Below are 22,816 nucleotides of genomic sequence, written 5' to 3' on the forward strand. Positions count from 1 at the left end.
ATTTTTAAATCCTTTGAAACATTTTGAGAGGTTTGGCTTACAATTAAGCTTTGATTCCACCTAGTCTAAACCCTACGAGCAAAATAACAGTTTAAAAACAAATGAAAGTGAATTCTTCACTACTACAACAATTAGAACACATGAAGACCACTCTGATACCCTTTTTCCTTAAGTTTTCATTAGTTGGGAACTTTTTATGAAGAACTCTTTAGAGGACTACGGTTTTGGAGGGGGATCAATAGAAGGGATAAAAAATCCTTATGTTGCATGAAAAATATATTTCTTTTAATAGTTAATTTGAGATCATAGACGATAATTTCTTATAAAAAAAAGCCTTTTGGTTTGTCATTTTCACTCCATAAAATGAACTTGACACCATAATTTAACTCAAAACTTCAAGGCTCAAGTTTATGGGTCTTTCTTTTGCTTATATGATGCTCAACTTTCTTATTCATACTCGATGTGAGACTTAATCTCACACTTGTAATGCAACAATCTCTCCCACAAGTGTGAGTCTCTTCCACATAATGATCTTTCCCTCAAGCAAAAACCATTTTCATCCATGAGTATTTCATGGTAGCCATTAGAACTCACATGCTCTAGATACTTATACTGTCACTCCACCAATAAGACATGTTGCTAGGAAGATTTTCGATACAAGGAACCCCCAGATCTAGGATCCACCGCTGCCATTTTACTTGTCTGAGGCGATCACTAAGTTGAATCAATGACTCTAATTCTAATTGTTGTGCAATTCGAAGGGGTTAAATATCAGGAAAATCTTACACTAATGGATCATGAATAACCACATAAGTGAACCTCATATCATACTTTAATCCAAAATCTTAAGGCTCGTGTTTATGGGTATTCTCTTCACTTATATGATTTTTAACTTTCTCATTCATATCCAATGTGAAACTTAACCTCACACTTGTACTACAACACCATTCTCCCCTTGTTGCATTCTAACCTTAATCTCATCTCAAAAATTGCATATTAGAAAGTTGTTTTAAAAATGGTTTCACAAAATAAAACAAAAATGACTCAAAACTAAATTAAAATTGGTTTCGTTTTAAAAACCAACTCAAAAATGGTTCAAAATCAATTTCAGAAATACCTGAATAATTTTGTTAAAGTATCATACAGTTCAGATTAAGTATTGGTCTATTAAAGTGGTTATATTTGGTTTTAAATAAAAAAAAGAACCACACACACCGCAACTAAAATGTGCATATTAAAATTGTTATTTGAAACAATGCCTAAACATTGTACTAAAATTCACATCAAGCAAAATAGAATTTGGTGAACATTAATTGTACCATAAAACATCTATGTTTGAATAAAGATATACATCCTCAACCTAAATTTACAAGCTAATATAAAATAATAAAATAAAAAACAAATACATAAAACTGCATAAACGTCTCTTAATCTCGATCGTGTGAGTAAAATGGAACATGTATAAATGTTACATGTTATCCTCACTATCATTCGCTATGACTAATAGTCTAATACTAATACTAATAATGATAATAATGTTTGTTTTTAAAAATAGTAATAATAAAACAAGTTCACAAGTTAGGTCAATGAGTGCATAAATGAAAACCTGTGACCCAAATCCAAAGTCAACGAATTTGAGGATTTTGCTTCTTGCATTTTTTTTTTCTTCCTGCACTTCCAAAAATACTCGAATGGACACAACTACCCTTACAAGCACCAACCAAAATTCAACACAAATCGATAACGCCTACTCCCACCAAAATGGAAACCATTTTCACCAACAACAACAAGGTTCGAAAGGTAGTAACAAGGAAGAGAAAAGGAAAAGGGTTGCAATGGAGATGTCCGAAGTAGAAGAATAAAACACTATCAATGTAACCCACTACTTTGTTCTTGCTAACATGCATCAACAAACTAAACTAAATGCAATGTACAATACATGGCAAAAAATAATGTCAAATCATAAGAAATTCAAGCACAAATATTGCCCTAAAAATTAAATTCAACAAAGAAGTTTCTATATTGCAGTAATAATTTTTCACTTTGCCCCCTCCTCTTAGACTATGCGCGGTGGACCAAAGCTAAAGTTAGAAGGGCTAGGCAAGACAAAAGCATTATGTTGAGGTTCCAAATTAGGATAAAAGGAAAAGTGAGAAGGAAGCAAGGAGTGTCACCCTATTTTGAAGCAGCTATTATGGAATGTGAAAATTAGATTAAGAAATATGTATTCTGGAATAGGTTTATAGATTTCTTATCTTTATTCACTAATAACTATTTCAAAATGTAAAAATTATATATTTATCTAAACCCACTAGATACTCAATCCAAACTAATTGACTTGATTAAGACGGAATTTGAATTCGTGGGAAATTCATACTAGGTTTGGGGCAAGGGGTGGAATAAGAAGAAAAAAATGGATAAGGATGTCATTTGGTGTGGGTATATAGCCAACCAGAAAAGGGCTGGGTATTTTTGAGTGTGTGAGAGAGCGAGCGAGCGAGCAGTTTCAAAGAGAGGATTTGGGATTGGGAAGGCGAGGGATTGCGCTGCGTCTCTTCCTCTTCTCTTTCGATTCATCCCTCATTCATAATCTTCCAATCCAACAACCTCAGCCTCACACTCACACATACACACGTCTCTCTCTCTCTACTCTTTTTTCCTCTCTATTTCCCTTTTCACTTTCTCTTTCATTTCTAGGGTTCCGTTCTGATCCCTCTTTCCCTTTCAGATCTGAACGCGTATCGTCCCTCCCATGGCTTCAAAGCGCATCCTCAAGGAGCTCAAGGACTTGCAGAAAGACCCACCAACTTCTTGCAGCGCTGGTAACCCTTTTCTTCTCCATTTCACTTCCCCCACCACGAGATTTTTGTCCCCACTAGTTGGGTTGTGAAAAAATTTTAATCTTTTTTCTGGGTTCGCGTTTGTTCTAGGGTTGAATGAAATAGATTAAATAAAGCACGGAAATTGCTGTTTCTGCTGCACTTAGTATGCCCTGAACGTGTCGTGGTGGACCGTGTTTTAAAACAGCGTGTCTGTATTTGTTATGATGTTGAGTTTGAGCATTATATGTTTGTTGTAGTATATACAAATGCAATTGTTTATTTTACAGGTCCAGTAGCTGAGGACATGTTCCATTGGCAAGCAACGATTATGGGTCCTGCTGATAGTCCTTATGCTGGAGGTGTATTCCTAGTCACTATTCACTTTCCTCCGGATTATCCTTTCAAACCTCCCAAGGTAATGTGATGTCTGTGTGAATTTGAGGTGTTTTGTTGTTCAAATGTGTTGTAAATGTCTCACGATTATTGATCAACCAGGTTGCCTTTAGGACTAAGGTGTTTCATCCGAACATCAACAGCAATGGTAGCATTTGTCTTGATATCCTTAAGGAGCAGTGGAGCCCTGCACTCACCATCTCTAAGGTTCAATTTGCTTTCCGTTTAGTTTTAAATATGTGGTGGTGAACATGGATCTTTGAATTGCGTGGTTCAAATCAAGTCGTGACCATTACAAAATGGTATTAACGTTTCCCAACTTAAGAAAGAAGACAAACAATAATGTTAAGGGAAAATTACCAAAAAGAAGCTTCTGAAAATCTGTCGTTTTGTACTTAATCACTTCAATTTATTCATTTGTTTTGTTTTGTTTTCATTATTATAATCAAAGTCCCACCATTCTGGGGTTATTATGTATCTATTGAAATAGGTAAACCATAAAACTACTTTTAGGTTAAGAACATAGTAGTTAATAGTGGCGCGAATGAGCACTATAGCGGGGGGTTGTGGAGTAGCCGGTTAGCCGGTTTCCACTCCCAAGGGTTGCGTTGTGTCGCACCTTACTGTTTTGCTGGTTGTGCCTTTGTGGCCAAAATTGTGCAGTATAGCAGAGGTTCACAGTGTTTGCAGTTGCGATGCTGAGTTTAGGGTTGGGAGGAAGAAGATGACGCTAAGCGTCACCATTTTGGGGTCAGGTGTGGTTTTTTAATGAGTTTCCAAAACACACTGTTTCACTAATTGGGTTTTTTGAATATGTATCCGAAGCACACCGTTTCACTCTACCTATTAACACCCCACGTTTTTTTAATTCTGTTCCCAAAACAGTGTTTTGCACTTTCATTCTCTAACCTATTAATTAACTATTAACCCCTCACAATTTTAACCTATCCCCACACCTTCGAGAACAAAAGTGCCGTGCCAATACTCCCACCCTCTGAACCCCAGCTCCACCTCACCACCTTCATACTTTTTCCGGCAGCGCTTCTGGTGACTGTTCTGGCAACCTTTAACAGCCATCCAATAGTCCTTTTCTTCTTTTTCTTTCAACTTTCTTATGAATGTTAATTTTGAGTGTGTTTATTTTTAGGTTTTTTTCAATATATATATATGTGTGTGTGTGTGTGTATACTTGGTGATCAAAATAGCGGTCATCCTGCTACTGCTATCTCGCTATGGTGTTTTTGGAGGGTGGCTGCTATGTGCCACCATCCGCTATTAACTATTATGGTTAAGAATTTAATTTTAATGGATTAACAGTGTGAAAGCTTTTAACATTGTCATGCAATTATTGATTGCCATGTATTCCTATGGTAAGTTTGATGACTTTTATCTGAATTACTTTAAATGTAATACTTGTGATGATTTTTTATCAGGTGATAGTAAAAAAATCTTTAGATTGACAGGGCATGTAGATCAAATCTGTAGTTAACTAGATTATAATATTTTTATTCATTGTTTCATTTAAGGGAGATTATCATATAATGACATGCATTACTTAGTTACCAGAAGGAGATTTTAAACAAAAAATAAGAGATTAAGTAGACTAAAATATAGTCACTTAAATTATTCTTGATTATCCTAATTGGATTTTTTTCAACTTTTTAGTTGTGTTGGTTTGACTTTATTGGGAAATTTAGAACTATTGGCCTTTATGACATCTAAAAGGCACATGTTACTCTTCTTTCTGGGAAAATCCATGCCCTAAAACAAAAAAAATATTTTCTAGGCTTATCTTTATTTCCTTGAATATATTATGCATGTGATTCATTGACAATGCTTCTAAGAAGTTTGTGTAGATGAATATCCAATAAGAATGTTATGTCAGTCTCTTTAGTCTATGTTTGTTCTTTTTGGGATGGGGGGAGGGGGTGCTTAAAAAGGGGGAAGATTTTGGGACAGGAAATTTTTATATCTTAGATGATCAAGTACACCAGTAATAGAAGAGCAGAATTTAAGGGGAGTAATGTTTTCCCTCTCAGGGATTAAATTTATCCTAAGTGAAGCTACAGTAATGTTTACCCTTTCTCCCTATTTTGGTACTCTTGACCATTCATCCCTTTCTCTCTCATGCGGCAACCCTTTCTCTGTAAAGTTTGAACACTCTGGTGGCAGATCTTCTGCATTGGCATGGCTTGCAAGGTTTCACTCTATTTCTGTTAAACGCCTCTTTCATTGAATCCTCAACTGAAGTTAGCTAGCTTGAAATCAAATCTGAGGTGCTTTACTGCTGGGTTATGTTGCTCAATCCACCACCACTGTTCAGATTGATGCAGCCAGTTCCACTGCTGCTCAAGAAGACCATAGGTTTTCTTAAAGCATTGTTCTTGGAATGTCATAGATCAGTCATTGCCATGGGTAGTTTCTGATTACAAAAATGGAAGAATTGAGGGGCTGAGGAGTGTTCTTTTAGGTTGATGAAGAGGGGTGGTTTTTGAATTATTCAAAGTTCTCTACCAAACATTGGAGTGAGGGCTCTTAATTTACTCCTTGAAAATTTCTTACTTGTGCTTTTGTCCATTAACTTTTAATTACGTTTCAAATTCATCTTCAATAGTAATTGAGAATTGTGCATTTTGTACAGTCCAGACAATACTGTTTTTTAGTTGTGGGTGGTTTGTTTTGCCTCCTGCCAACATAATTAGGTAGTCTGGTTCTGTATTTTTATTTGCCTGATGCAATATGGCACCATGGCAGGGTAAATTTAGAACTCTTATTCTAACAATGCAATTCTGTCTTTTAAGCACTTTTTTTGGTTGGGCCTGGTGGAGGGGTCCATAGAGACCCCCGAAAAGCTCCCTAGTGGGGCCTGGGAAAATGGTGGAGAGCATTGGATGGGATCGAAGCCTGCTACTCCAATTCTTAACTAGCTATCTATTGATGTCTTTAAGCATTTTTTGTTTAATTGATTGTTATGAATTTATGAAATCATGTTTCTTGTGGAAATCATTGCTGATGTTGAGAGGAATCCCAAGTAAAAGGGTTTTATAATTATGTTTTGCTTGGCATATGCAGGTACTGCTTTCTATCTGCTCATTGCTGACTGATCCAAATCCTGATGATCCACTTGTTCCGGAAATCGCTCACATGTACAAAACTGACCGGGCCAAGTATGAGGCCACTGCACGCAGCTGGACCCAGAAGTATGCCATGGGCTGATTTGTGTTTAGATAATGTATATTGAAATGGATGGCATCTATGAAAACTTTTGTGGGTTTGCTTTTCTCTTCCTGTTTTTCTGGGGTAAGATTATGTTTGTTATGAGGGGATAGGGAAGGGCGGTGTCTTAATTTGATAAAAATAACTATGTTCAACAACCACTGTGATGTTTTTATCATGATGCGAACGCATGAACAAGATGTTATTTGTGTCATGGCTGTGGTGTTACTCTATGAAGTAATGTAGAAATAGTCATATGTTTTAAACAGCTTTTTCCAAGAAAAATAATCACGTTTTACGAAAGCATTTTTTTGAATGCCAGTAAAATTAATTGGTTCTTCAAAATATACTGAATTAGACGGGCACAATTTCTCTAATTAGAATAACATCTTCTGTTAGATAATCTCAAATAACTATGGTAATTATTTAGGCTATTTGGCTAGGTTCATGTGTTGGTGGTGTTTTATATACAACATAACTTTTACTTTTATACCGTAATTGTGAAAACGAGTAATGGACAATGTTTTTATTAACGAAAATTGGATGAGAGTGAAACATATTCTTTTATTGGAGAATGATAATACGAACTAAAAGAAAATTATGTTTGCCTTGTGACAATATTTTAGGAATTTGGAGCAATCTAAAAATGATTCTGATTTTAGAGCTAGGCGATATGCACAGATTCAGGTCTCAGAACCCGAATGTCCTTTGCTTCTGGGCAAAGTAGCGATTGAAATAATTTTTATTTATTTTTTAAATGAAAAATGATCAAAATATATATTTCTTTAAAAATTTGAAAGCAGTTTTTTTTTTTTTACAAAAATGGAGCAACGAAACAAAAATTTTAAAAGAGAAATGCTAGCGGACTGAGGTATTCTGTATGACACTCTTTTTAAGATTTTGTTAGAATTTATTACAAATCACAATTTATATTAAATGAGAAATAAAACATATTAAAATTCATGATTTTCAATAAATTAATATTATAACTAATTATAGAAAGAGTTTATGAGAGTACCGCTAATATTCCTCATAAATTATTATCATAATTTAATTATTTACTTTAAAAAATTATATTTATGATAATTCTTAATTGATTAATAATATATAAACATTTATATTAATAATATGTGAAAATCAAACTAATTTTAATTCACCCGATTTTCTTTCTCCTCTGTGAATTGGATCTTCTATGCATGTGATCTCGAAAAGGAGTAAAGTAACAAAATAAAATGATGAATGATTGTCCAATTTGCAACTAAAGCAAGGTTGGAGTTTGCTTTGCCTGTAATTGGTGCTTTTGTTGTTTAGGTCTATGATCAGATCAATCGTGGTTCATCTCTTCTCTTGCCCAACTGTCTTGTACCTAAAGCTATTATAGTCCACACAAAAAGCCTAAGTTGTGGGGCTCATTGTCTTGTCTTCTGACTCCAGCTTGGCAAAATTAAAAGCCCCCACCACTCTGTTTTCTCCGTTGCACATTCAATCCATTTCATAAATAATTCCCTGCCTATCTCATCAATACTTACAAGTATTATATAATAAGTTAAGGATGTGGCTAACCAATATCCTAAGGAATTACAAAAAAAATTACAAGAAAGTGAAAAAAGAAATCACAGACAATATTATTTTATGCATTTTAATATATTTTTTTCTATGTTCTATATCTTCTGAAAAATTCTAATACGATGTTTTTTTGAGTTATTTAAAATTAAATAATTTTATTTAATAAATTTTTCATTGGAATAGATGACTTAGCAGTGAGTTGTTTATATAAACGATCATTATTTAATTTATTCTTATAAAATAAAAAATTATTTTTTAATTATAAAATTTATTATGACTCAAGTTAAACATTCAGTCTAATAAATTTAGCATTTGAATATATTTTTATGTAAAAAATTTTAATTATATAATATCATAGGGCTCATAAATTTTAAATAAATAATTCATTAAATCAATCATTGTTAGAATACTTTCTTTAGTTATTCAGTTAATCACTCATGTTTTTTTCTTTCATTATTTTTTTGTCATTATGATTCTTGACATGATCAACAGTTAATTACGAATCTTTACTACTAATTTTGTTAACTTTAAAAAAGGAAAATCCCAAATACTATTAGACGAGATTCCAAACCAATAGCACTTTAAAATTATTAAACTGAAAATAAAATGTTCAAAATTAATTATGACGACAATAAAAATTGTAAAAAAAGAAATTCATAATTACTTACTTGTCACTACTATCCAAAACTCATTGAGAAACTTTCACAATTACTTACTGGTTACTACTATGAGAAGAATGCATATTTCAAAATAAAAACAGAAGAGAATGCGATTTAAACATTTTATAAAAACAAAAAAGAGAATGTAGTTTACTAAAAAATTAATTTGGAAATTAATATTTATTTCATTTTAAAAGTAGATAAAATTAATTTGACACTATTAACCATAATAACTAATAAAGGTATATATTTAAATTATTCTGAATCATAAATTTTACTTATACAATATAAAAATGAATTTTCTTACATAAAGCAAATATGCTCGTAATAAGTCCAAACAAAGTTCAACCCGTACACTACACAATGAAATACTCATACAAAATTACAAATGGTGTTAAAAAAATAAAAGAGATATTGTATACATGTATCTAAATTCTAGAGTCCAGTTCAGCATTGATACTTGAGATCAGAAACCGCGTGTTGGCTGATTCAATAGCCAGTATTAATGATTTACACACGAAAATCATGGGAAAATTTTCTTTCTTAAATTCTTTGGATCAGACGTGGCGAGCACTATGATTTGTATTAGTACTACTACAACTTTGCTTTTAATAATATACCACGTGAAACCCATTGATACGTATGTAAACAGACGCAGACTATTATTATTTTCTTCTTTTTCTTTCACAATCTGATATATTCTTGTTGTATATCTAAACAATCATAATAGATCCTAACTTGCTGGCTATTCTGATATTCCATATTAAAACTCTGTTTAATTAACCAAGACTTGTGAAAGAATCTGAGGCGCGAATAGATCTTTCTGTCAATGATGAACGTTATCCATTAGAAATTACACGGCAACATTTTTTTTTTTTTTTAACTTTATCATCAAAAGATCTTGACAAGTGTATAATTATATTGCAAGAATATAAATACAATAAATTTTCTAAAAGTTAAACTATTAGTTCCAACAAAATATATATACTATTTAAAATATAATTATGTTTATAATTTGATTGTAGTTTATTGACTTTTTTTTAATAAAACTAACATTTATACTAATTTCTTATCATTATCATCCATTGCTAGTTTTTTTTTAAAATATTTAAAAGTATAATCACAGTCAAATTTAAATTAAAATGTTACTATTTTCAAATTAGGATAATAATTCCTTCATTATCTAAAGAAAAAAATATATTATCTAAAGCAATTAAATTTTAATACAAAGGTAGTCTCTCTATCAAAAAGTACAAAGGTAGTCTTATTTAATAAACATATCAGTAGTATTTAATGCCGGTACGATATGGATATGTGGTCAATTTCGAAGGATCTGTACTGTATATTATAGGTGTATAAAGAGCACAAAAAATATACATGAAAATAACAGAAATTAGGAGTCTTTGTCAAATATTTGAACTTCAGTGTCACCGTTGTAAAAAAAAATGCAAAATGCTGCATAGATGATTTTTTTTCAACAGAAATACCTTCCGTACCAAGAAAGAAGAAAAAATGAAACAACTCATAAAGGCTCAATAAAACCTTTATCAGAATTTCAAAATTTATCTGTATAAATGTGCAATAATGCAAAACACTCTGTAGAGAATTAAATGTGTGATTTAATATCTCATGATAATAATTCCAATTATCGATAATTGACTCTGGCTACGAAGAAATATCCTGATTCACTTGGAAAAAATGAATGATTTAGTATTATCATCACCCAAAAAATGCGTGATTCCTTTGGTACTTTTTGGTGATCATCATTTTTTTTCTTTTTTAATTATTGTAAAAATATTCACGGATCTAAAACTTCGGCTGCTAAAAAGAGAACAGTTGGCTTGGCAAGTTTGAAGAGTTATATTGGCAGAGAGTAATGATTATTGGTATAAAAGGAGCTGATTGAACCTGGACGGTGTAAAAATCAAGCTTAAGATGGCTACATTATATTCATCTTAGGTGGCTTCAAGTGATTAATTAATTAACTAATATTATTAGAAAAGGATTAAATATTTACTTATATGTAAAAAAATTTACATTATTCCGTTATAATTTATTATGTTTATTAATTTTTAAAATAATTATTTTAAATTAATTCATATGATGAGATGTCTATCAATATTATGAAGTAGTTTTGCCACGTCCTAAGTTGGAGGCTTTATTATTACAACTTAATCATACATCCATACCAAAACTTGATTATATGTCAAATATAATTATAAATAGCTCCTGTCTCAAGAACCTGCTTATTAGTATTTATTATCCTGTGTTTAAACCAACACCAAAATCTTTGTTATTCACGAAACCCCGATAGCACTTTCCTTATCTTTTCCGAATCCGAGGAGTGGCAGTAGTGTGTGGTTTTTCACAATCATTACCTCGTTTCAGCTCAATTTTGTTAATTGGGTACGATTTGTCTTTCATCATTGAATTGATCTTTCTCTCTAATTAAGCAATCTCAAACCTCAATTTTTTTGAGGTGATTTAATTGTGACTCTTCCTTCAATTATCCTTGTTTTTGCTAATTTAATTTTGATGGGGTTGTTTTTAATGTATGGAAAATGATGGAAAGCTTGCAACTTCAACTTTCCAGATATAGAAAAATTGGTATTGATGTGATTTCCCGAATTATTTACTTTCTGGTCTTTTGGGTTTCTCAGCAACAAAATCAATTTTCTGAGGAAAAACCACCATGTTGGAAGTTTGTTTACTTTGCTTTGCATTTATGAGAGCTTGTGTTATGGCATTCTTGCTAGGAATGGATGAAAATTTGAGAAATAAACCATGTGTCATGTCTAAATATACATTGTAATTTTCATTTTGTGTTCCTTCATTCTTCTTATTCTCATTTGGCTTCTACATGGCATACTCTACTCTTCTTGTGATTGCGGAGGAGTGTAGGGCTTTTGACTTTTTGTTACCCTCTGCTTCAACTTGACAAATGTTGAGAATGCATGCATGTTTGAAGAGTGAAATACTTTATTTGCTCTGTTTGATTTTGCCCCTTCCGATTTGTCTGCTATCAGATTTCATCTTTTCTTGCCCTGTAGTTGTTTTTGGTTCCTTTTTTTGAGAAATTTATATAAGGATGTGATTTCTGATATTTGGTTAGGTGAACATTTATTAGGGTGCATATTTTCGTATGCTGCTTAATTTTTGCTTTACCTGTGGCCTTGGTGTAACTTGCAGGCTGATAGATAGTCCACTAATTGAGTGTTGCTTATGTTTATTAATCAACCTGTGACTTGGCTATTGTGTTCTGTACTTTCCCTTTTGTTCTGGTTGACTTGAAAAAATTTGATCTGCTGACATCGGTGGTCTTCCTTCTTTCAGGCTTCCATTCATTAAAGTTTACAAGTTTGCGGCTTTCAAACGATTATATGGGGAGTTGTGTGTCTAAGGTGAGAATATTTCAATGCATCAATCATTCATAATCTTTATTGTTATGCTCATTATAAGTTGAAATCCTCGGGCCTTTCACCTGTTTTCTCTGATAAGTTGTTTTCTTCATCAGAAAGCATACTCTAAAAGCAAAATAAATTTCCTGCAAAGTGTGTTGTAGGGTGTTTTCTCATTGATAGTGTATGCCTAGATGACATAAGGAAAGGCTTGCTGTTTGTAATTTCAAACTGATAGATTTTTACTGTGGCTTCTTTTTGTGGTTGTGTGAAATGTGTTACTTGTACCTAATCTGTAGCAGATAGGTTAGACAGTGATGATGAAAACAAGAATAGAGAAAAAAATTTAACAGGATGCAAAACTAATGAGAATTATGGAAGAATTAGAAATGGAAAATTATTTTATGTATGCATTTTCTATTTTGTAACTTTCTTCACTTCTCCTCCTGCTGCCCCCCAGTCTTCCTTATCTTTTAATGGTGTCAAATGAAGGGATTATCTGTAACTAACTGTTATTTCAAAATATGTCTCTTTTCCACATCCCCATTCCTGCTTATCTTTAATATTGCAGTGTTTTTGGCTTATGGAAACCCTATTAATGTAGTATGATATGATAGTACTCCTTCTGTAGCTAGATGTTTGATTCTTCTGTAAGCTTCTAGCCCTGACTTTTCTGTTTCTACCTGCTACTGGCTGCCAGAAAGAACAACGGAAATAAATTTTTTAAGTGTGTCTTTGTGGGATAGCTTTGTCAACTTTGTGGAGCCTTAATGCTTCTAGAACTTTGAAAGCATTGGTAAGCAAGTTGACTGAGAAGTTTCATGTTTCTAATGCTTGTAGAATCATGCTAAGGATAATGATTCTGATCATGATGTGGATTTTGCTGCTGGGAATGTGAAACTTATTACCACCAAAGAAGCGTGGGACCAATCTTTGGAAGAAGCAAGGAGGGGTGGCAAAATTGTTAGTTTTCCCTCTTTTTTATTCTGTAGGACAGTAAAACTAAAGACCTATTTCCATTTTTGTTGTGTTGTTTGGATGAACCAGTAATACCTTACCATGACTTATCGTGCATGTGTATAGTTTGATAACATTTGTATTTTCAGTGCCTCTTTAGGAATTTTAAGGGTATAACTTTGGAAAGAATTCTACACTCGAGCATCCATATTAATGAAATGCTCTGTGTCATCTGTTTTCTTTCTATTGAGTGCTTCTACTTTATTGTCAAGCTAATTTTGGATTCTGTTTCAATTATCTTTCAAATGTAATCAACATGCTACTGTCTTATTTCAAGCATTATGTTGAGTTGTATTTGTGTAAGCACCTGACCAAACAATGTACTATCTGATTCAGAATCAGGATATTTGATTCCCTGCTATTAAATTTGACACAAACATTGAAAGAATCAGGATATTTGATAACAGTCTAAGACTTATCTAAAAACTAATCTCAATGGATGTCCTGCAATGTACTCTTGAACCTTGAAAAGCACAACATGGTTTTGTCTCTCTTTTGAGTTTTGACATGGTTTTACTCTGGCTAGTCTAGTAGTGGCGTAAAATTTCTGCAAACTAGGTATTAGGATATCAAATTATTGTTGATTAGTACTGCCTCTCTCTCTCTCTCTCCAACACACAAGAGTGCATGCTTATAGAGATATTCTGATGTTGACCCCTCCCTTTTTGAATAAAATATATAGTAATACAAAGATACTGTTTGCAGATTTTCCAGAATATTTTCTTTAACTTTATTTACTTGCTATTCTATATAATCTGTTGGGGTTTTCTAATGAGTACCTTAAGAGCACTAATTGAGGATCATTAAGGTTTAGTTTGGATAAACTTCTCAATAAGCACTTATAAGAGAAGAAAATAAAGAAGTAAAATACATAAGTGTTCTAAATTAGTTGAAATCAAGTGATGTATAACCTTTGAAGAAGTTAGAAGAGTGAACTTTTAAAGAAACCTAGGCGCATAAATTGACTTAAACTTATGAGAGAAGTTTGATTCATTTTCTTCTATGCCTATGTACACTTTGCTAAATGCTTCTAGTTACTTAAAAAAAGCTTGTATTAAATGACTTTTGTATTCCTAATATAACAGATGCTTTCTTTTTCATAAAAATCTTCCAATTCTTGTTTCCTTGATAAGTGTCCTCAGGGTCTTAGTTAGAATTTGACTAATTTGTTTTCCTTGGGTACAATAATTTAATACTATAAATCCTTGTTCAAACAGGTGATTGCAAATTTCAGTGCAACATGGTGTGGTCCTTGTAAGATGATTGCGCCATATTACAGCGAGTTATCTGAGAAATACACATCTATGATGTTCTTGTTAGTTGATGTGGATGATCTAACTGTAAGTACTGAATCTACAGATTACTACTATTTCACATAGTTATTTTTGTATCAACTAGTATTCCCCTTCAATACAAACATAAAACAATTCAAATGTCAAACATATTCAATTCAACATGAACTAGAGGACACTATCACATATTAAACATTGTCTGATGACCATGTAGTTTATTGAACATGGGTGGTTTCATTGCATATGTTCCAGGACTTCAGCACTTCATGGGACATCAAAGCCACACCAACTTTCTTCTTTCTTAAAGATGGACAACAACTTGACAAACTTGTAGGAGCCAACAAGCCAGAACTGCTGAAGAAGATTGTTGTCATTAATGATTCGCTTCCCGAATATAAGCAGTGACTGTTTTCTCATTCATGTTTCTGTGCCCTTTGTCCTTTCACAAGTCACAACTAGTTTTCTACATGCTTTTTTTTTTTTTTTTTGCCGTGAGTGTCGTTGCATTTTCCCTCGGATGTAAATATAAGACATGGCACATGAATTTCTCCAATCCAAAGTGACGTTGCTGTATTTAGAAAAAGCCTGTTTTGCAAATATAAAAAAATTGTTGTACTTTGTTGTTTAAGCAAATTCAATTTTGTGCCATGACATTTGGCTCAATTACCTTGTCCCCTTCATTTGTTTGTTTTGAATTAAAAGTGATCACAAAAACTAAATACAAAGAGAAAGAGTGAGAGATCGTTGACCTACTTGATGGTTTGTAGCAATGCATAGTATAGTGTATAGATTTTTTTTATCAGTTGGGCTAACTGATGTTGCACTCCTTGTTTGCCCTCACTCCTAAAAAATTCTTGATCTATAGTAAACTAATAATGATGCATTCGATTTTAAATTTCTGCATATTAATATTACGATATTTTATACTAACATGAAGATTAAATATAAAGCTATCTGCTCATTTTAAAACAGGATAATGTGAACTTAATTTTTATTTAATATTTTTTTACTACTTTAATTTTAAAGATAATATAAATATTAATTTAAAATAAATAATATAGTTTGATAGAAAAGAAAGAGAGATGGGAAGAAAATGGAGTGAGCAAGTATATGAACTTATGAAGACAAAGTGAGTGTATGTTTTCACAAAAAAAAAAGTGAGTGTATGTTTATATTTATTATAGAGAAATGTTGTTTGTACAATAAATTGTAAAAAAAAAATTACACCGAGAGAGAAAGAGAAAAAAGAATGATAAAATGAGATATTATAAAAGATGCAACGGAGAGGTTTTTTTTTTTTTTTTTTTTTTATCGAGAGGGGGTATTTTTTCTTCAAAATTATTAAATGGGGATAGATTTTGAATAATTCCTCGTCAAGGGGTAAGTTGTAAATCGTGATACAACTTTGTTTCAAGAGTCGTATTTGAATTGATGATTTTTGTGTGTGTGTGTGTGTGTTTTAAATTTTCCTCATCGTATTTGCTTTTACAACTTCTATTTGTTTTTTACTTTTTTCTCACCAAAATCGTGAATTCATCCATAACTTAAAAATCCATATCAGAGAGAAGATGAGTCATACCATATTTTGAGACTTCTATTATGAAAATTAAAAATAAAATAAATTTCAATTGGTTCTCGAAGCATCTCGCACCTCAAAAATTCTTTTCATTTCTTCACACAAAGATTACATAACCAGCCAATTGAAACCAAGCAATTTACAACTATGTGCTTTGCACACAAGAAGCTAAGATCACCTTCGCTTCACATTTAATCAGTTCCTTGGTCAATGCTTCAGACTTAATTTTATGCTTATTTATAAACTAATTTATATGGTATAAACAGCGACCCCGTATTTAAGAGAAAAACAAATATGACGGTGGATGTTTAGTGCAAGTGTCACATTCATGAATGAGAATATTATGTACACACCGCACAGGTGTCACTATCATGGAATCATCCATACAACGCAAACGTTGAAAAATGTTCCTCCTCCTCTAACTCCTTCACACGTTGTCCCTAGCTCACTGCTGACCATATTTAATGTATAATTCTATAATTTTCATATTCTTTCATGCTTAGTGGGATCCAGAAAATATGTTGAAAATAGTGATATTTTTAGAAGATTTTTTTTTTCCATCTTTGAAGATAGAAGAACTTCACTTCTCCCCACACATTCACACACAGTCCATCCATATGGGTTCAGCTGAACAAGGACCACCCCAGATATAATACACATAGATCACGGTGATGCTTATCAATACACCATTTATCATGATCATTATAATGCATATGCTTGGTTCACAGTCAGAAAATAATATAAAAAATCAAGATATCCATTTGATTGCATAGTGACTTGGCATGCATGATTTAGTCCTACAAAATACACAGTTATAAACAGAAGCAATTTAACATTTTCAAGGAAATCAATCCTATGATCCTAATCTTGTGACTATTTGTAGACTTTAACCTATATTCTTATGACAAACAAAGCAGTGCTCCTTAAAAAAAAGAGAGAGAGAAACACTTATTATTTGCCTTTCACGTCTCTTATCAATCTTTGATGGAAAGGGGTTTCAAAAAATTCAGATAACAACCTCGTTACAACATGTTTGCTCTTCAATCTTTATATAACATGGTCACAAATTACAACTTACATAATCATAATAAATTAGAAACAACATACAAAGGAATAGCAATATTAAGAAAATGAATAACGAGTAACATTCAAATTTGGTGAAAGCAGATTGCACTACAGAACTTGAGTGGGTTGACCGCGTATGTAGTGAAAGTGTTGTTACTACTGCATAACCTTAACGACCTTTTGGATTCATGATCTGGGAGAACACAGCACTAGGGGTTAGCCCATCAGAGTCTTCACTAGCCAAGCTTCTACCTCCAATGCTCATTGAAATGCCACTGCTTCTGGAGTCGGTCACGTTGCCATCATAACCCGGATCAGAGTCCTTCTTTCCTTTAGAATCTGTGTACAGTGGCTCTTCACAGTGAATGTCACCAAAACCGTTGCCACTTTCCTCTGCACTTTCTTGCAGCTGCAAAGCAAATTCAAGGTTCCACAAGACATCACCCATGGATGGCCTATCAATGCCCTGGTCAGCCACGCACTTCATCGCAGTCTCGGCGAACTTCTTGAAGCATTCTGGAGCTATTTTTCCCTTTAGATAAGGATCAATAATTGAGTCAAGAATGCCTTTCTGGTAGCAATGAGCTGCCCACTCAGCCAGACTCACTTGCTCCTTAGCAAGGGTGGGGTTCAATGCTGGTCGAGCGCACAATACCTCAAAGAGAACCACACCAAACGAGTAAACATCAGATTTGTCAGTCAGTTGCTGCCTCCTGAAGTATTCTGGATCCAAGTACCCAAAACTACCCTTTACCACAGTACTTACATGGGTATTATCCAATGTTGGACCAGTTTTCGACAGTCCAAAATCAGAAACCTTAGCCACCCACTTCTCATCTAGTAAAATGTTTGTTGTCTTCACATCACGGTGGATGATAGTGTGTTTAGCACCAGTGTGTAGATAGTGTAAACCCCGAGCAGCTCCAATGCATATCTCAAGCCTTTGCTTCCATGGGCGTGGAGGTTTCTGAGTCTTGTACAGATGCTCCCTGAGTGTTCCATAGGCCATATAGTCATACACAAGGATCATTTCAGTGTTTTCTTCACAGTAGCCAATCAGTGAAACAAGGTGGCGGTGACGAAGTTTTGAGAGCATTTCAATCTCAGTTTGGAACTCATGCACCCCCTGCTCAGATAGTGGATTCCCACGTTTAATTGCTACCTTGGTTGTTCCACCATCAATTTCCCCTTTGTAAACCTTACCAAATCCTCCCACACCAAGAAGCAAAGCCTCGTCAAAGTTGTTCGTGGCAGCCTTGATTTCAGCAAATGAGAAATGACGACAAAGGTTTGATGGAAGAGAGGATGCATAGCTTCCTGTTGTGTTGGTCTTGGCAGAAGCTGCAGAGTGTGAATTACCATAAAGAGAAAGTGGAAGCCAGCCAGATGGCCCTTCACTTGTACCAGAATCCTTTCCTTGCCTACGACGATGGGATGCAGCAAAAGCAAATAGCCCAACCACAAGTAGTAAAACAACTCCTCCAGCAACACCTCCTGCAATTATGCCCGTATGATTCTTTGATTTACCATGATGAGATGCTCTAGCCGTTGATGGGTCAATTATGTCTTGCACAGGAGGAGGAATAGGATTTGCCCCTGCCAGATTACCTGTAGAGTCATTAATTTTGAATATCTCCACTCCATTCAAGATTGCATCATAATACATGGGCTTCTCAGTTTTATCCGGATGCAATGCAAGCCACAGGTCCTGCCGTGGTTCTCCATTAGGAACAAATACAACATAATCTTTATGCACTGGAACCCCATTTGAATGTGAAAGGTCAAATTCCTTTGCCCAGGCAATAACATCAGCTTGAGGCATAGCAGTTTGATTATTGAGGAATATATCAAATACTCTTTGATTAATTTTGGTTATATTTGACGATACCTCAGCAAAGTGGAGTCTCACAAGATAGGAAAACCCACTATCAATGTTGAAGATCCAACTCAAGTTGTAATTCGTGTTGATCTCGGGATTTGGGCCCATTGTTCTGGCCGTACTGTAGACATCAAGTGGAGCAATATAACTTGGCGTGCCCGGAGGATACTCAAACTTCACATCTGGATCAGCAGGCTCGGTAACTCCAAATGCAGCCCCATAGAGGAAGGGCATGTCATCAGACCATGACCTAAACATACCAGTATCATGGGAGGGAGAGATATCATTCCCACCCACATTCAACCTATAAACACACTCAAGTGCAGTGCTGTTATCAATAGGGAAAGGAGAATTTGAACCCACCATCATTAAAGTTCCATCAGTGGAAGTATAAATCTCAGGCATGGACACAATCTCAATCCCATTAACAAAAGCGTAAGCGTTCGAGGCATTGGTAGATGGAGTGAAAGTCACATTCAAGCTCTCCCCTTCCACATGGATGGCAAATTCCCTCATAATGTAGGCATAATTCAAAGCCAAGGTGGTCTGAGCAACACTGAAGTTCCTAAGAACTGTGTAGGAATTCGCTGCCACAGCAAACAGCGCATCCGATGCATTGAGGCTGGAATAAGAAGCGGAGTAAAAGTGCAGTCGGAGGAACTTCCAGCCAGAAGCCACAGGAAAAGTATAGGTATACGGTGCGTGGAAAACACGCGCCGTCATGTAGGGCACCTGAGGGACGGCAGGGTCCTGTGTCGCCGCCGGTGAGGTGGCGGATTTTGCGGTGGAGGAACCAAACTTGGAACCATTATCCGTGGTCCATTCACGGCCATCAGTATCAGTACTACTAGGAGGGCCACCACAATTCAGCAAGATCTTATCTGTAGGCTGGAAATCCTCTGCTACAACAAGTTCAATAGCCAATACCAAGCACACAAACAATGGAACACAAACATAGTACCGATTCATGCTCGTCATCATTACCCAAAACCAAAACCAAACCCAAAAACCCTGCTTTGTTTTCTATCATACAATTGCAAACACTTCTTGTATGGAATTACAATTCACGCACACCCAGAATTGTAAAACAAACAAAGACCTTAAATTTGCTCTAAAGATCTGAATTTTTAGACACCCAGATCAGAAAATGGAAGTGGGGGGGTTATGATCAGCTCAACTTGGACCCAGATTTTCCAAAATAAGCAAAATCCAAAAGTAAAAAAAATGATGAACTAGGTTTGCAGTGAAGAACAAGGTGAACAAAGAAAGGTGTGGGAAAATCACTAATCAGGGTGTGGATGATGGTGTGAATATTGGAGGGTAGTGAAGGAAGAGAAAGAAGGGGTTTGATTTACCTTATGCCATGGGAAGAAGAGCTAAAAAAGCAACTCGGTGAGTCAAAGCAGAACGATCCCGTGTTTTTAGGGTTGGATTGGATTTGCCAGGTGCTTGGAGCTGGAAACACCAGAGAGGAGAAGAGGAGGATGGAGTGAGAAAGTGTTACAAAACTGAAAACCACCTTAAATACCGTACCTAACTTGTAAGAGAAAATAATAATATTTCAATAACTAAACTGAAAATAATTAAATAGTAAATGGAGTAATGTTATACTATTGCATCTCTTACTAATCTTTCTAAAAAGTCTCTTATTATTTTCTAAAAAATTAAAACTATAATTTTAATCGAAGAATAATTTTTTTCATATTTTTAGGAACAACAATTTCTTTCATTGTATCTACATTTTTACGTTTAAGATACTGATTCAAAGCATTAATGACACTCTTAAGTTAACGTAAAGCTTACGATTTTTTTTTTGGTAATATCAATTAATTTATGAGAAATACTTTCCTCATTTTTTTTCTTATCTTTTTCTATTATAGAAAAAATTACGCAAACTAACTGTACAAATTGTCTTTTATCTTAATATAATGAATGAAGGTGCTCTTCGTTTAGTTTCAAAAATATCATAATTTTAGAGTTAAATAAACTCTTATTTTTATTACTAATTTTAAAGCAATCTTACTTTGATCTAGATATTTGAATTTAACCTTTGGAATATGTATAGCTGTTTTTACTGTTAAGTGTTAACCACATGGTCGCGCTCCACTTCTGCAAAATTGACTTTTGATATTCCAGTTTTTTCAGTGTAAACAGTGCTTGCTGATGATAATTAAATGGATTTAGTTATCTGTTAATCTTCGTTGAAGGGGGTCACCTGCTAATGATTTGACGATTTTGACCTTGGATTTGTAAGGATGACACGTTCAATGCATTTTTTTTTTAAAATGCTAACATTAATTATTAATGTGATAATTACATGTATACTTGATAATTCCTAGCGTTTGAGAAAATTTTAAACAGAAAATTAGTATTATTTTGGTTGTGAAAGTATTAAACATTATTATGAGTTTCTGAAATAAAGAAAATTAAAAAAAATCCTTGAAAATATAATTTGTTACTTATGCTAGTCCAATCATTATATATGCTATAACTTAAGTAAGAAAGTTTACATATAATTAACTATCAAGTTAATAATGAATGGTTAAATTTAGAAACTTGAACAAAACAGTTCACAATTTCAATCATTTATGCACAATTTTTTAAACACTTTAACTCATTCCATTTAAGGAATAAAAAAGGTGACTTATCTTTTTTCTAAAATTAAGTACTTGAATATAATAGGGTGAATTTTGAAATATAATATATCTTACTTTTTAGGAAAATAAAAAATAGAAGTTCAAAAACGGTGATGATTGGATGACAGATGAGTTTTGCGAGGAAAGCAGTATCTAACAGATGGAAATGAGAAGGACGCGCATATCAGTTGTATGTTACAACTTGCAAACGCGTTTTCATCCTTCTCCTGTCACTCTCACCTTAATTGAAATATTCTCCATAGAACACAATTTCATTCCAGATGACAACATTTACGGCGTAGTGGGATTTGTCCTCACAACAACAATTTTTGTATACACAGTTCAAATCTAAAAGTTAAGAGAAATCAAATATGCATTACTTGAATTAACCATCCGTTACTTGAATTAATCCTTAGAGATGATAATCAAATTTAAACCAAACGAAAATACTTAATTACTCATAAAAATTACCTACAATTAGCAAAGGTATTTATCCTTTAATAAGAGCTTGAATCTAGACATGAGAAATTACATACAATTTTTTGTGGATATAATTGCACGTGTGTGACCCTATCCATATCTATATTATATAATTGATATATTCTATAGTTAGAATTTAAATCTTTTTAAATATTTTTATTTAAAATAAATATTCTATTTCTAATGTTTTGTAATTAGGAATTGTATTATCTTTATATATTTTTTAATTAAATTATATACTATACTTTTAAGTTTTAACCAACACGCTTATTTTATTTTATTTATACGTAGCATACATGTTTATTAATTTGCCAAACAAATATTTTACGAAATATCAGATTCAAATTAACTTATGTATGACTAGTACGTACTTGAGTATAGTTTTACAAGTTTTGAATGGATAAACATAGGAAAATTAAAGTCATTATCAACATACAAGATTTTTTCTAAAAAAAAATCATAGGTATAATAATAATAATTAATGTACAATGAATATTCTATTTAATCCCAATCTTGCCTGTTGTAATCTGTAACTAATGGGGCACACAGTAACAATATGACCACTGACAGTTGTTAGGTAGCTAGTGTATTAGAAATGGACTTTATTCAACGGCAGGGATGTCAAGTTTAAAAGCTGGTGAAAGTGAGACTTAATGTAATGAGAGGGATGTTAACCGCAAAAGTATCATTTAACTGAAGCTAGTAGAGAGTATGACTCTGGTCAAAATATGAAGTGGACTGAAAGTAGATATCAAATCTTACATGACTGAGGGAAGAGGGAACATAACATATTAACTGTACTAATCAAGAGGTGTTC

The 22,816-nt window shown here is 33.5% G+C and overlaps 3 protein-coding genes across 4 annotated transcripts; 2 read left to right on the forward strand and 1 right to left on the reverse strand.

Annotated features, from left to right (window-relative positions):
• The first annotated feature begins 2,405 nt into the window (after positions 1–2,405).
• On the forward strand, positions 2,406–6,645 carry LOC100802703 (ubiquitin-conjugating enzyme E2 28). The gene is made up of 5 exons (XM_003534583.5): positions 2,406–2,634; positions 2,729–2,822; positions 3,110–3,237; positions 3,318–3,422; positions 6,288–6,645. Exons 2-5 carry the CDS (start codon positions 2,753–2,755, stop codon positions 6,429–6,431), a joined length of 447 nt encoding a protein of 148 aa, XP_003534631.1. The 5' UTR covers positions 2,406–2,634; positions 2,729–2,752; the 3' UTR covers positions 6,432–6,645.
• Positions 6,646–10,858: 4,213 nt separating this feature from the next.
• On the forward strand, positions 10,859–15,026 carry LOC100803572 (thioredoxin H9). 2 transcript variants are annotated; one of them, XM_003534585.5, is made up of 5 exons: positions 10,859–11,062; positions 11,990–12,057; positions 12,895–13,017; positions 14,289–14,411; positions 14,616–15,026. In XM_003534585.5, the coding sequence occupies exons 2-5, from the start codon at positions 12,037–12,039 to the stop codon at positions 14,766–14,768; spliced, it is 420 nt and encodes a 139-aa protein (XP_003534633.1). In that variant the 5' UTR covers positions 10,859–11,062; positions 11,990–12,036; the 3' UTR covers positions 14,769–15,026. The 2 variants fall into 2 exon arrangements, with proteins under 2 accessions (XP_003534633.1, XP_025979662.1); XM_026123877.2 differs by lacking the exon at positions 10,859–11,062 and adding an exon at positions 11,115–11,135.
• Positions 15,027–16,862: 1,836 nt separating this feature from the next.
• LOC100499644 (FERONIA receptor-like kinase) lies at positions 16,863–19,936 on the reverse strand. The gene has a single exon (NM_001250727.2). It carries the CDS (start codon positions 19,862–19,864, stop codon positions 17,174–17,176), a length of 2,691 nt encoding a protein of 896 aa, NP_001237656.2. The 5' UTR covers positions 19,865–19,936; the 3' UTR covers positions 16,863–17,173.
• Between the last annotated feature and the right edge of the window lie 2,880 nt (positions 19,937–22,816).

This window comes from Glycine max, chromosome 9, assembly GCF_000004515.6.
Source record: "Glycine max cultivar Williams 82 chromosome 9, Glycine_max_v4.0, whole genome shotgun sequence".
In the NCBI taxonomy this organism is placed as follows: domain Eukaryota; kingdom Viridiplantae; phylum Streptophyta; class Magnoliopsida; order Fabales; family Fabaceae; genus Glycine; species Glycine max.